Source organism: Diaporthe amygdali, assembly GCF_026229845.1.
Source record: "Diaporthe amygdali strain CAA958 chromosome Unknown NODE_12_length_1037015_cov_66_201586, whole genome shotgun sequence".
Taxonomy (NCBI): domain Eukaryota; kingdom Fungi; phylum Ascomycota; class Sordariomycetes; order Diaporthales; family Diaporthaceae; genus Diaporthe; species Diaporthe amygdali.
Window position 1 is genome coordinate 432,029 of NW_026517032.1, and position 11,430 is coordinate 443,458.

The 11,430-nt window shown below is 53.3% G+C and overlaps 3 protein-coding genes across 3 annotated transcripts; 1 reads left to right on the top strand and 2 right to left on the bottom strand.

Annotated features, from left to right (window-relative positions):
- Positions 1-212: 212 nt before the first annotated feature.
- Positions 213-4,229, bottom strand: J7T55_001874 (smc1 protein; the record flags this gene model as incomplete). The annotated part of the gene is made up of 5 exons (XM_053142782.1): positions 213-230; positions 295-969; positions 1,021-3,976; positions 4,045-4,138; positions 4,199-4,229. The coding sequence occupies 5 exons, from the start codon at positions 4,227-4,229 to the stop codon at positions 213-215; spliced, it is 3,774 nt and encodes a 1,257-aa protein (XP_052994327.1).
- A 2,062-nt stretch (positions 4,230-6,291) lies between these two features.
- On the top strand, positions 6,292-7,923 carry J7T55_001875 (f-box protein; the record flags this gene model as incomplete). The annotated part of the gene is made up of 1 exon (XM_053142783.1): positions 6,292-7,923. One exon carries the CDS (start codon positions 6,292-6,294, stop codon positions 7,921-7,923), a length of 1,632 nt encoding a protein of 543 aa, XP_052994328.1.
- A 1,569-nt stretch (positions 7,924-9,492) lies between these two features.
- J7T55_001876 (WD repeat domain-containing protein) lies at positions 9,493-11,430 on the bottom strand (the record flags this gene model as incomplete). The annotated part of the gene is made up of 3 exons (XM_053142784.1): positions 9,493-10,862; positions 10,919-11,037; positions 11,099-11,430. 3 exons carry the CDS (start codon positions 11,428-11,430, stop codon positions 9,493-9,495), a joined length of 1,821 nt encoding a protein of 606 aa, XP_052994329.1.

Here is an 11,430-nt window from a genome sequence, read left to right on the forward strand (position 1 = left end):
GTGTCCGAAGAGCTTCAACAGCAAACGAAATTCCAATTCAATCGCAGTCCCGTCTTTAGACTACGAGAGTAATCCTACAATCACACAGCCTCCATGAGAAGGAAGTCCTGCACCAACGAACGTCACGCTCCCAGAGAAACAGAGGATCTTGTCGAAATCCCCACTCCATTTCCTCAGTAGTCGCACCCACCTCCGCGTCAACAACACGCCGTCTAAGCATATTTTCGAAGCTAGTTGCCATGTCAGTAAGAGACAGTGGCGAGGAGGGGAAGCACCAAAGGGCAGAAAACTTACATCCAGGGTCAAAGTTTTGGAGCTGTTGACCTCCTGGTCTCGGTACACTCCAATGAGGCTCTCGCTGTCCTGGAACAAGCCTGTCTTGAGCGAAATGACAATGAATTGCATGCCCGGACCAGCATGCTCCCGAATGTACTTCTTGATCTTCTCTACGTTCGCATTGTCCAGTGCAGCATCAACCTCATCCAGCACAAAGAATGGACTGGGCTGGTAGCTGTGGACGGCGAAAAGAAGCGCCAAAGCTGCAATGGTCTTCTCGCCACCAGAAAGGTGTTCCATGTCTCGGAACCGCTTCAGTGGTGGCATAGCATGGTATTTGATTCCCGACAAGTACGGTGTGTCAGTGTCGTCCTCGATATCAAGATACGCGTGGCCGCCGATAGGGAACGCCTCTGATCGGGTGAGATCCTTGTACACCACGACGATCTGCTCCTTGATGTGCTCAAAAGCCTTGTTGAAGAGCTCGAATCGCTTCGCCTTGACGGTGTTGAAGGCGTCGCGGGCTTCTTTGAGAGCAGTGCGCGAGTTCTCGAAGTCTTGTTCGGTCGCTTTGAGACGGTTTTCGACGCTTTCCAGGCGCTCAATAGCACGCATGTTCGGGTTGAGTTTCTCGAGCTCGGCCGTCAGAGAGTTGATCTTCTCTTGGAGCTTGTCCTCTACATCCTCGTCCGTCTGCGATTTTGTCAGCCCTGTGCACAACAACGAGTGAGCTGATCTACTTACAACCTTGAGCTCGTCGTCCAAGCTGTCGAAGTCGACTTCGACGCCATAGTCATCCAAGGCAGCTTCCATATCAGCTTCGTCCCCTTCATCAATATCCATAGCATCCGGATCTTGACGCAAAAGGTTATCCTCGTTCGGCAAGTCGTCAAGCGAGCCCTCTGCCAATGGTATCTGTACTTGCTCCAGCTTACAGCGTCTGAGAAGCGCGAACTTGCTAGAGCTGTTCTTCTGGATCTCAGCCTCTAGTGCGCTTATTGCCTTGAGCCGGGCCTCGATGTCCCTGCTGCGTTTTTGTACTTCTTGTTTGGCCTCATTGACCTTGTCCGCCTTCCTGTTTTGCTTCTCTTTGACTTCGTCGAGGCTCTCTTTGAGCGCTTCCAGCTCATCCTGGTGTGCGCCTAATGTCTCTTCGATGGCTGCTTTTTCCCGTTCGTACGCTTCGATGTCGGCCTCCAGCCGCTCGAGATTTGACTTGATCTGCTGCAGGCGTCGTTGGGTCTCATCATGGCGAGACGTCTCCAATGTCAACATGCTCTTGAGCTTCTGCTTCTGCACCTCGAACCCGTTTCGCTTCTTAGACGCTTCTTGTTCCAGGCTGCCTTGCAGTGCTTCGTATGTGCGGATGTCTGCGTACCCGAGTCTCCTGCAGAAGTCGGCGAATATCTTGTCTTGCACTGCTGCAATGGCGGTTTCGAACTTAGCGACTGCCTTGCGCGTTGCTTCAAGTTCGCCGTTCTTATCCTCGTATTTCGGTTCCCATTCATCGAGTTGTCTCTCCTCATGTTGCAATTCCTTCTTCTTGCTCGCTTCATTTCTTTCAAAGGCCTGGAGCTCGCCACGGGCTACCTTGAGCCGCTGCTCAAGACTTGTGAGGCTTTGCCTGAGGGTCTCTTCTTTTGTTCTGTCCGGCCGTGGTAGTGAGAAATACGTCTCGCGGTACTTTTCGAGCTGCTTCCGCAGATTCTGGACGTCATGCTCTTGAAATTGTCGCTTTCCGCCCTTGCGCTCTGGCAGGCGACCGCCGGTCATGAGACCGGCCTTGTGAATGACATAGCCCTCCAGAGTCACAGCTTTCACGGGGATCCGTCTCTTATAGCAGACCTCCTTGGCGATCTCCAGAGTGTCGCACACAATGGAGCTCCCACAGGCGTACGTCATGGCACGTTCGAGTGATTGGTCGAAATCAATCGTCTCGATTGTGAGTCTCGCTCCGGGTATGCCTTTGACAGCTGAGTTGGGGGCGTTTGTCTTGATGTTGTCCAAGGGGATAAAGGTCATGGGAGGGTAGCGCTGTTGCTTCAGATACTGAACGCAATCGAGACCGACCTTCTCTGTGTCTACAACAACAGAATCGAAGTCGCGACCAAGTGCAGTGATGACAGCTTCATCAAATTTCTTCTGCTTGGGCTTGCAGAGATCGCCAATTCTTCCACGCACTCCTGAATTCATGCGCTTGAGGCTCTGGACCATTTCCTTGGTCCGCTTCTCTCGGTCGCTCTCCGCTTTGCCGCCTTCAGCTTCTTCAATCTTCCTGCCGAGATCGTGCATCTTTTCGTCCAACTCAGTCTTAGAGTTGTTGATCCTGACTCTCTCAGAAACCAGATTGTTGTGCTCCTTTTTGTTGTCTTCCAACTCAGTCGAGATCTGCCGTACCAGTTCCTGGGTCGTTTCCTTGCGTTCTCGGATAGTCTCAAGCTCGCCGTTGAGTTTTTCTACTGTGGCTTGGAAAGTGTCGACTTTGCCCTTGAGACTATTGACCGTGACTTCGTCACCTTTCAGTTGGCGAATGAGACTGTCAAGCTGGGCTTGATTTTGTGATGATTTTGCCATGACTTGCGCCCGCAGAAGGTTGTACTCTCTGCGATCCGCGTCCGTGAGTTGCTTGCCTTGCTTCTTGATGGTCTCCTGCCATTGCTTCTCGAACTCCTGCTGGGCTTTCTCAACGGTCGCCAAGTCCTTTTTGGCTTTTTGGATGGCTTTAGATTGGTCGTCTCGCTCCTTTCTCACGGCTTCGGCGCGCTTCTTCAATCTTTCGATGTCACTGGTGCTTTGAGCCACTTTCTCGTTAATTGGGACGAGGCCGTTCTCTCTCTCCTCGATCTCTCTTTCCTTCGCACGGATGTTCTTCTCGATCTTGCCCACTTCTCTGCCCACCGTCATATATTCCTTCCGGGCTGCCTCGAGCTTCTTCTCGAAAGCCTCAACGTTCCTACGGAACTCAATCAGGTTCTGTTGATGCTCCTGTATCTGCGCGCTGGACTCGTCCATGACCTTCTGGAAGTTGTACAGCTTCCAGAGGATGTGTGTTACAATGGCTTCGTCTCGCTCCTCTGTCTTCTTCTGAAAACTCTCGGCCTCCTTCTTTTGTTCCTGGTATTGCTTGATCTCGGAGTTGATGCCGCGTCGCCTGTGGAGCTGGAAGTTCTGATTCTCTGTGGCTTGCTCCGCATCTGCCTGGAGTTTATCATATTCTGCCTTGTACTCCAAGCTTCCCGAAATTTGTTCGATCAGGCGTGTCAGGTCTTGCGCGGATTGCGACGCAATCGCCTCAACGTCTCCCTGGAAGACCAAAAAGTTGCGTGCCTTGATAAGGATATTTTCGGCCTCCAAAGCCTCGTTGTATTGCTGCGCCGTGACGCTACGATCGTTGATGTGATATGTACTAGTTCCTTGGGGCGAGATGGTACGCTTCCACTTTTGCTCATCGCCTGCGTCGTCCTCGTAGACGGCCATGACCCAGGCAGTCTTGGGATCATTGCGGGAGCCTCTCTGCGATGTGTCCTCATCATCGTTCGCGTGTCCGTTTGTGGTCCCGTTTGTGGCTGGCTCAACAACAGATCCATCATCATTGATCTTGCTGGTTTTCATTACCCGGCCGCGGTAGACAAGTTCTTTCAGGTGTGATGACCGGAGTTGGGACGATTTGATTCCGAGGACGAACGAAATCGCGTCCATGCTGCGGACTGCCGGTTAGCTTATGCCATGGCGGGGGTATGTGTTTCTTAGCTCAGGGCTGGCACTGACGAGTTTGACTTTCCCGATCCATTGGGTCCGATGATGGATGTGAAATAGGAATCGCCGAAGAGGAGGGTGTGGTGTCCCTTGTAGGACTTGAAATCTGCGCGGTCCGGTCAGTGACAGCTCCCTCTCCAGGGCTTTGGACGCGACAAAAACGTACTGAAAAGCTCAAGACGAATTAGTTTCCCCATCTTGAATGCTTAAATGGTGTTGCGACGCGTCGCGGATTGTCGTGTTGAGTGGCGCAAAAGGGTTGAGGGTCACCCAGTCGCCTGGCGGATGACAAAGTCGCGTCGAATGGGAAGGCTATTTCTGCGCCGAGTCGATAATGGAAGGATTGGCTGGTTTCCTGGTGACGAAGGGATTGTGCGCCTCCCGTGGCGGACTGCTGCAATGGGGGCAGCTTGAACCGAGAGAGTCGCAGGATGGGTGCTATGTAAACGACCAGGAGGTGTGTGAGAGAAACGCGACGCTATTTTCGGAGGGGTCGTCCAACGCGATGGGATCAGGTGGTTTGAATAGTGCAGGTAGGATGGGAAAGCCGGTGTTCTTGCCAGAGCCAGGGGTCTTGCACTGGGGGTTGGATGGGGGCAGGGGGAGGCCCACGGGGAATGGCTGGGCTAGTGATGGGCCATACTAGCGACCTTCAGGTCGAATGCCTTTCTTTACTGGGAATCAGTTTCCCACATTCATTCAGGTTGCAGAGATCGCAAGGACCTGCCAGGTACTTGACAGTCCATAGTAACATTGCAGACTTGTCTATACAGGCAATCCATGTGAGCTTATCCTACAGTATTCAACACCCATAGAACATCCTGCAGGAGGTTGGTTTTCCCCAGGAAGAGTGGGTTCAGGGTGCCTGGGCCAGCCTGCATTTGAGGTCCCTGAGATCTGTATCCGCAGCATAACAATATGGCCCAAGCGTACAGACCACAACTAGCACATGTTGTACAAGGCGCCAGCTTCAGATCACTCCGCTCTGCTAGACACTGAATTTCTATGCTGAAGGTAACTTGAGTTTCAAGAGCCCCCTCATGCGAACAATAAAGAACCACAATACATTCATTGCGGACTAAGGTCAACTAGGGTCGGGCGAGGATGATCAGAAACCAGGTAGTTGACTACCCTCGGGCACAAACAGCTTTGTTGCTGCGGGATCTTCAGGTTGATCTCCACTGTCGTCTTATCTAGCCCATGAGCTTGGCGTTGGAGATGGATCGCCGTGACAGCCTGACAGGCTTGAGCTGGGCTTACACTTGGGCATATATATCCTGCCCTGCTGACGAACTCGACCCGAGGAAATAAATTCCCATTCGCATTCGTCCACGGGTTCGCAACAGACAACCTGTCTAGATCACCTAGCCTTAGCACCTGCTGGATCTGCACTCTGATTGTCCGGGTGCCGACTAATGACCAAAGGTTTCGGGCAAGATTACTGGTTTCCTTTTGTCCACTCACGATGCGGTTCCAGGACACGCTTCCAGAGGCGGCCAGCGACAGGGCCCGCGTCTGGGCCGCCGCGGTAGCTACGTCAATAAGGGTGCAGTGCTATGACATCAAAAGCGGACCCCCTGCCTAGTAAAGTTCCTGGGGTACCTATGGCTCGACATCGACAATCCAGCCAAGCTGAAGACCACTCCCAACAACAATGCTTCGCACATCATCGTCTTGAATCTCGCAGCATTGATCCACGCGCCCAGTAGTCACTCCGATCATCTGCCGTCTCCCCCACCATTCCCGATATTCTTATCTAGCTTGCCTAGACCATCAATTCTTGGGTACTTCGATCTAGACCGGCACTTCCACGTTGTGTAGCTCGGAAATCGTCTCTGCTGCAACCACAATCAGCAACGAGACAGGTACCCTTTGTTGTTGAGAAGCGGGGGTCAGAGGAAGTCAAATTGTGTATACCCACTGGCGGAAGGGTACTTGAGGCTGCTCATCCGTCGGGCTACCCTGACTCTTGTAAGTCCTCCTTTCGAGGTTCTGTTTTGTCTGCCTCTCCCGGCGATCTGTGGTGGGTGCATGTGAAGGTGATCACGCCCTTTTGGCTAGGATGCTATCAGCACCCACCCTCATGAGCTATTGTACTTCACCTTATTGACTCCCCTTCTACTCGTATACCCATACGGAACACGCTCTTGTATTACTTCTAGGATAATGGCTGACACGTTGGTCCTCAGACTGGTAGAAGCCCTTCCTAAGTTGTCTTCTCCCACTTGTCGCGGGTTCCATCACCGCACCTTGAGTGAAATGGCAGACCCAGACCCGTCATCGATACCCGCCACCAAGCACGATGCCACCGACAGCGAGGGCGGTTATTTTACCGGCCTCGACGGCGCCCCCGACTCCCTCAACGACCAAGCCATCACAGACACGCCGACTCTGGGTCCCACAACCCCGACCTCCAGCAGCCCGAAGCTTTCAAGGAACCCGTCCTTCTCGAATAGCAGCTCATATCAGGAGGACTGGGAGGCTTTTCCACCCTTGGATCGCCTAAGTGTTCTGGACATCCTCGACAATTTTGCTCTGCCGCATCAACTTGAGAAGTTGCAAAGAGGGCTGTCAGCTCAGACTGAGAAGGTGCGCAAGTCGCGCGATGCCCTCAAGAACAGGAGTCAGGTAGCGCGGGAGCGCATGGTCGAAGAATGGAGGAGGCGCGTCCCTCCTGCGGAAGAGCAGCTTGACCGCTACAAGAAGCGCATGCGGACGAGCGTAGACAAGCTTGGCAAGCAGTGGAACGACACAAAGGTCATCACGCTGCGTGAGAAGGTTTCGTTCATTTGCGGTGTCCTGAATATCTTCATCAGCGGCTACTTGATCGGGGCCTACCCGGGATACATGCATCTGTGGTACTCCGCCCAGACAATGTACTTCATGCCGATCCGCTACTACACCTATCACAAGCGAGGATATCACTATTTCCTGGCCGACCTCTGCTACTTTGTTAACCTGCTTCTGATGTTAAGCGTGTGGGCTTTCCCGGGCTCAAAACGACTCTTCGTCGCAACGTACTGCCTGGCTTTCGGAAACAACGCAGTGGCAATCATAATGTGGAGGAACTCGCTCGTCTTCCACAGCTTCGACAAGGTCACCTCGCTCTTCATACATATCATGCCATGCGCCACTCTGCACTGCATGGTCCATCTCTGTTCCCCGGAACTACAGCTCCAGCGGTTTCCCGCTGTCTACACAGTCAAGCACTCCCCGCCCGGCTCCCCGACGGCTTACGCGAACGTTATTTCCATGCTTGCCTGGAGCACTATTCCGTACGCCATATGGCAGCTGGCCTACTACTTCCTGATCACTGTTCGACGCCGAGAGAAGATCCTGGCTGGGCGCCCCACATCCTTCACCTGGCTACGCAAATCCTATTCCAAGGCCTGGATCGGAAGGATTGTCCTCTCACTCCCCGAAAGCCTTCAAGAGATGGCATTCATGCTGATTCAATACTCGTACGCCGTGTTGACTATGATTCCCTGCCCGATCTGGTTCTATAGCCGATGGGCTTCGGCAGGCTTCCTGATGGTGGTTTTCATATGGAGCGTCTACAACGGCGCGACGTACTACATTGACGTGTTCGGCAAGCGATTTCAGAAGGAGTTAGAGTCACTAAAGGCGGAGGTCGCAAGGTTACATGTCGGTCCGGATGGCTATACCAGTCCACTAATGACGCCGCAAGCGGACGGGGCGGGAGTTTCAGGAGATTCGACCCACAAGGAAGCGAATGAGAACATCCACGCCGAGGCGGTGGGCAACATCGACAGCATCCCGCTTCTTAACGAGGAGCGCGAAGTGAAGCGAGCCAGTGCCAGTGGGGTGGAAATCGACGGAGGAGCCAAGGACGTGGCAAGGGAGAGGAAGGCTGGGGAGGCAAGCTCATGACATCGACTTGGCGCTAATCACACGCAGTGTAGTTGATGATGGTTTCAGTAACAGCATTGTTAGATTAGGTTGGATATTCAAGGCTGTCTTCTACTCCGGAACTTGACCGATGTTTATGTCCAGGTTTAAGGGTGGTTTCACAGCTTGCTTCAGGTATTGGTTCATCTCTCATGTTGCCGTATTTCATACATGTTGTGCGTCTTCACTTTTGTTCGATAGCAATATATGCGGGCGGCTCGAATCTCGTTTTGGCATTGGGGTTGCTCGTGTACACGGACGGTGTACGGTTGATTGGATGAGAATGGGAATGATTCACGGACCAGCCACACTGCGTATTGGAAGATAGATGGGTTGAGATGAGATCAACTAGTACAGAAGGAGCAGACTGCATACGGCTGAGCGACATAATTCTCGACGTTTCAAATATAACACGTTCAAAACTGATGTATTAATTCCAGGTCGCACGCCGTTGAGGCGTCGAATTGACCGCTCATAGAGGGCCAACCGCTCGTCAGCAGCCAAGTCTCACAAACAGAAGTGGACGAATGCACCTGAGAGGTTCATGCACATGCAACCGATGTCCTCCAAGCAGCTCCCCACAGTCGCTTGGCGAAGATCCAGCAGAGTCTTCGGAATACATGCATGTCTCGCACAGCATAGCACGTGGGATCGCATCTCAGGTGGAACACAACACTGCCTTGATTCTTCATCATCATCATATCTCGTGTAACTCAGTAGCAGGCGTCGGCGAGCCCTGACGGCTCAGCCCAAGCCTTTCCTAGGCAGCGCTGCAGGCGCCAGAGTAGAGTATCCCCTGCCGGCTCCCTGTGGGATATTAACTGGGATGAGAGTCGCGACGCGCTCTCCAGCCGCAGGCCGCACACAGCAGTAGCAGCAAGCAGCAAGCCCAAAGGTCCCGCGTGCCAAAAAAGAATTTCCAAACTCCAGACCTTCCAGACCGTAACGCGTCATTCATACCCAGGTCCTCTTCCACCCTGCCTTTCCATTGCCCTCTGGGGAGAAAACACCTTTGCTGCCGCTTCTTTGATGTAGACACCGGTAACAATGCAATAGCGTCCATGCTGCTTGCTGAGGCTTCAGTGTTTACTGACAAGTCGTCCGCCACACCGCAGGCCCAGCAAGCGTGAAAAAAAGAGAATGTAACAGGAACGGACGGGTGATTGTACATGCAAATATTTTGAGTCTCTCACAGACGCCTCGATTTCCCAGGCGACCTGGGACAGTGAGTCGAGATACAGCAGCTGCAGTGATGATTGGAGAGAAAAGCCCCACATCCTGTCCAACGCCTCGCAAGATGAATAGGCAAAGAGCCAGAACAAACCAAGCCAATACCAAGCAAACCTGGGATGTATCACACCCCATCATCATTTATCTCTCGATATGCCACAAACGCCGTTGGTGTGCTATTTTCTGAGCACCGAAGGACAGGACGAGAGTCTGCCCATGACAAATCCGAAGACGACGCCTTACTTGAATGGCGATCTCTTTTATACACGAGAAAGGGTGTCATGTATGTTAAAGTGCTAGATCAGGTAGCCCCTAGATCCTTCAGCGAATTATGCCCCAGTCTGAGAGACGCCCTGCCCCGTCACTATCCTCTCTGGCCCCGGGCTTTCTCCCAAACACGTTCCAGAAGCGCAGTGTCTCGTCACCCGCTCCTGTGACGACTGTACGTCCATCTGGACTCATGGCGAGGTAAAGGACTCGGTACGTGTGGCCCGTAAGGCTGACTACCTGCGTCATGGAGGGGTATTTCCACACCACGATCTGATTCTGACTGTATCCATGCGTCGAGACGATCTCATTGGAGTTCTTAGACCAGGCAATGTTGCAGACTTGGCTGCCAGTGTCGACTTCGTTGATGACGCTTCCTTTGAGGGTGTCGTGAAATATTATCCGCCGGTCCGCCGTACCACCTCCTGACGCGAGGAGACCTCTTTGATGCGGCGACCAGGCTATCGCTTTTACTGCAGCTGTGTGGTCCGAGAATTTCCACAACGGCGTCTCGTTGAGGCCTTCCCAGACCATCAACTTGTTGTCGTTACCACCAGATGCGAGTTGGCCGTCATCGGCGTTCCATTTCAGACCGCAGACCTCTTGCTTGTGGCCGACCAATTTCCGGACCCATTGGTCTGGTCTCCTGACGTCGCGGTGGTATATCATTCGATCCCGGGATCCTGAAGTCAGGATGTGCGAGTTCCATGCCAGTGAACCGACTCTACCAGTATGGCCAGTCATGGTTCTCAAACGTCGCGTTTTTTCGGCATCCCAGATTTGCACCAATCCCTTGTGTGTGCCAATTGCAATGTGTGTTCCTTTTTGTATCCAGGACACGCTGGTGACAGTGTCATCCTCGAGTGTGCAAAGCTTATTCACCCGGCTCGTCTGAGCGTTCCACATATAAACACTCGATCCCAGACCGACACCTAGCACATTTGCTGAGCCCCAGTCGACAAGATTCAGATAGAAATCATCTGCCAGCTCCGGTGCGTCCAGCACTTTGTAAGGCACCTTACTCACTGCCCTAGGTTGCCGTCTTGGACTTAATAACATCTGCTGGCTCCCAAACCTAACGGGTGACAAGCTGTAAATCTCGGCTCTGGTGTCCATATTGGGGCCATGTCGACTCTGTGGCGTCCTCGAGGGAGTCATGTGACCAGCGACACCGCTGAGGTTGCGCGGTGACATGTATGTAAACAGATTTTTGTGGGGCGTGGATGGGGTCATGGTGGGTGGCAAGGACGGAGCTGGAGCCGCTGGGGGAGTGTGCGATCTTGCTCCGTCATAGGGATTTGCATTGCGCGACGATGTTGGCAACGAAGGGTCTGGAGACATGATAGGGGGTGTCGCGTGCGGTATTGAGCCTTCAAACAGTTCCGCACGAAGTAGGGAGTTGTAAGTCCGGTTTGCTTGCTCCGCTGTATGGCGCGTCAGCTCTGCATCCTGGCTGTCTTCCTCTGCTCGGAGAACTCACTCTTTTGAAAATTCAACTCGCCATGAGAGGGGCGCTTGGACCTCGCCGCAGTGGGCGTACCGGGCTCATGAAGGCTGTAGCTGGCCTGGAGGTCCTGACCAGTTCGAGTAGGAATGAATCTGTGGCGCCTCGTCAGCTACCGTGACGCTCTTGTACTGAAACGTGCCGGGGCCGCATTACCTGTCACCATTTATCCTTTGCCGTTTCCTGTGGGGACTTCCGCCTGGTGTTGACTCCCTCTGGGAGCGACTTGCCTGTCGGCGCAGCTCTACATCGACAGCCTCAACATCCAAAGAACCTCCTCGCCCGACATCGCTTTCTCTTGGATTCGACCTGGAAGGTCTTGAAGCCCCGATATCGATGTTGTGCTTAACCTCCAGGCGCGCACGATCTGCTGGTGGTGGTGGAGTAGCTATCCTGCCGGGAGTGTGGACAGCACTGTTCGTATTTGAGCAGCCCCTCTTGGACGCAGGCAGGCCGGCGCCTCCTAACCTGTCTGGATCGAGCGTCAT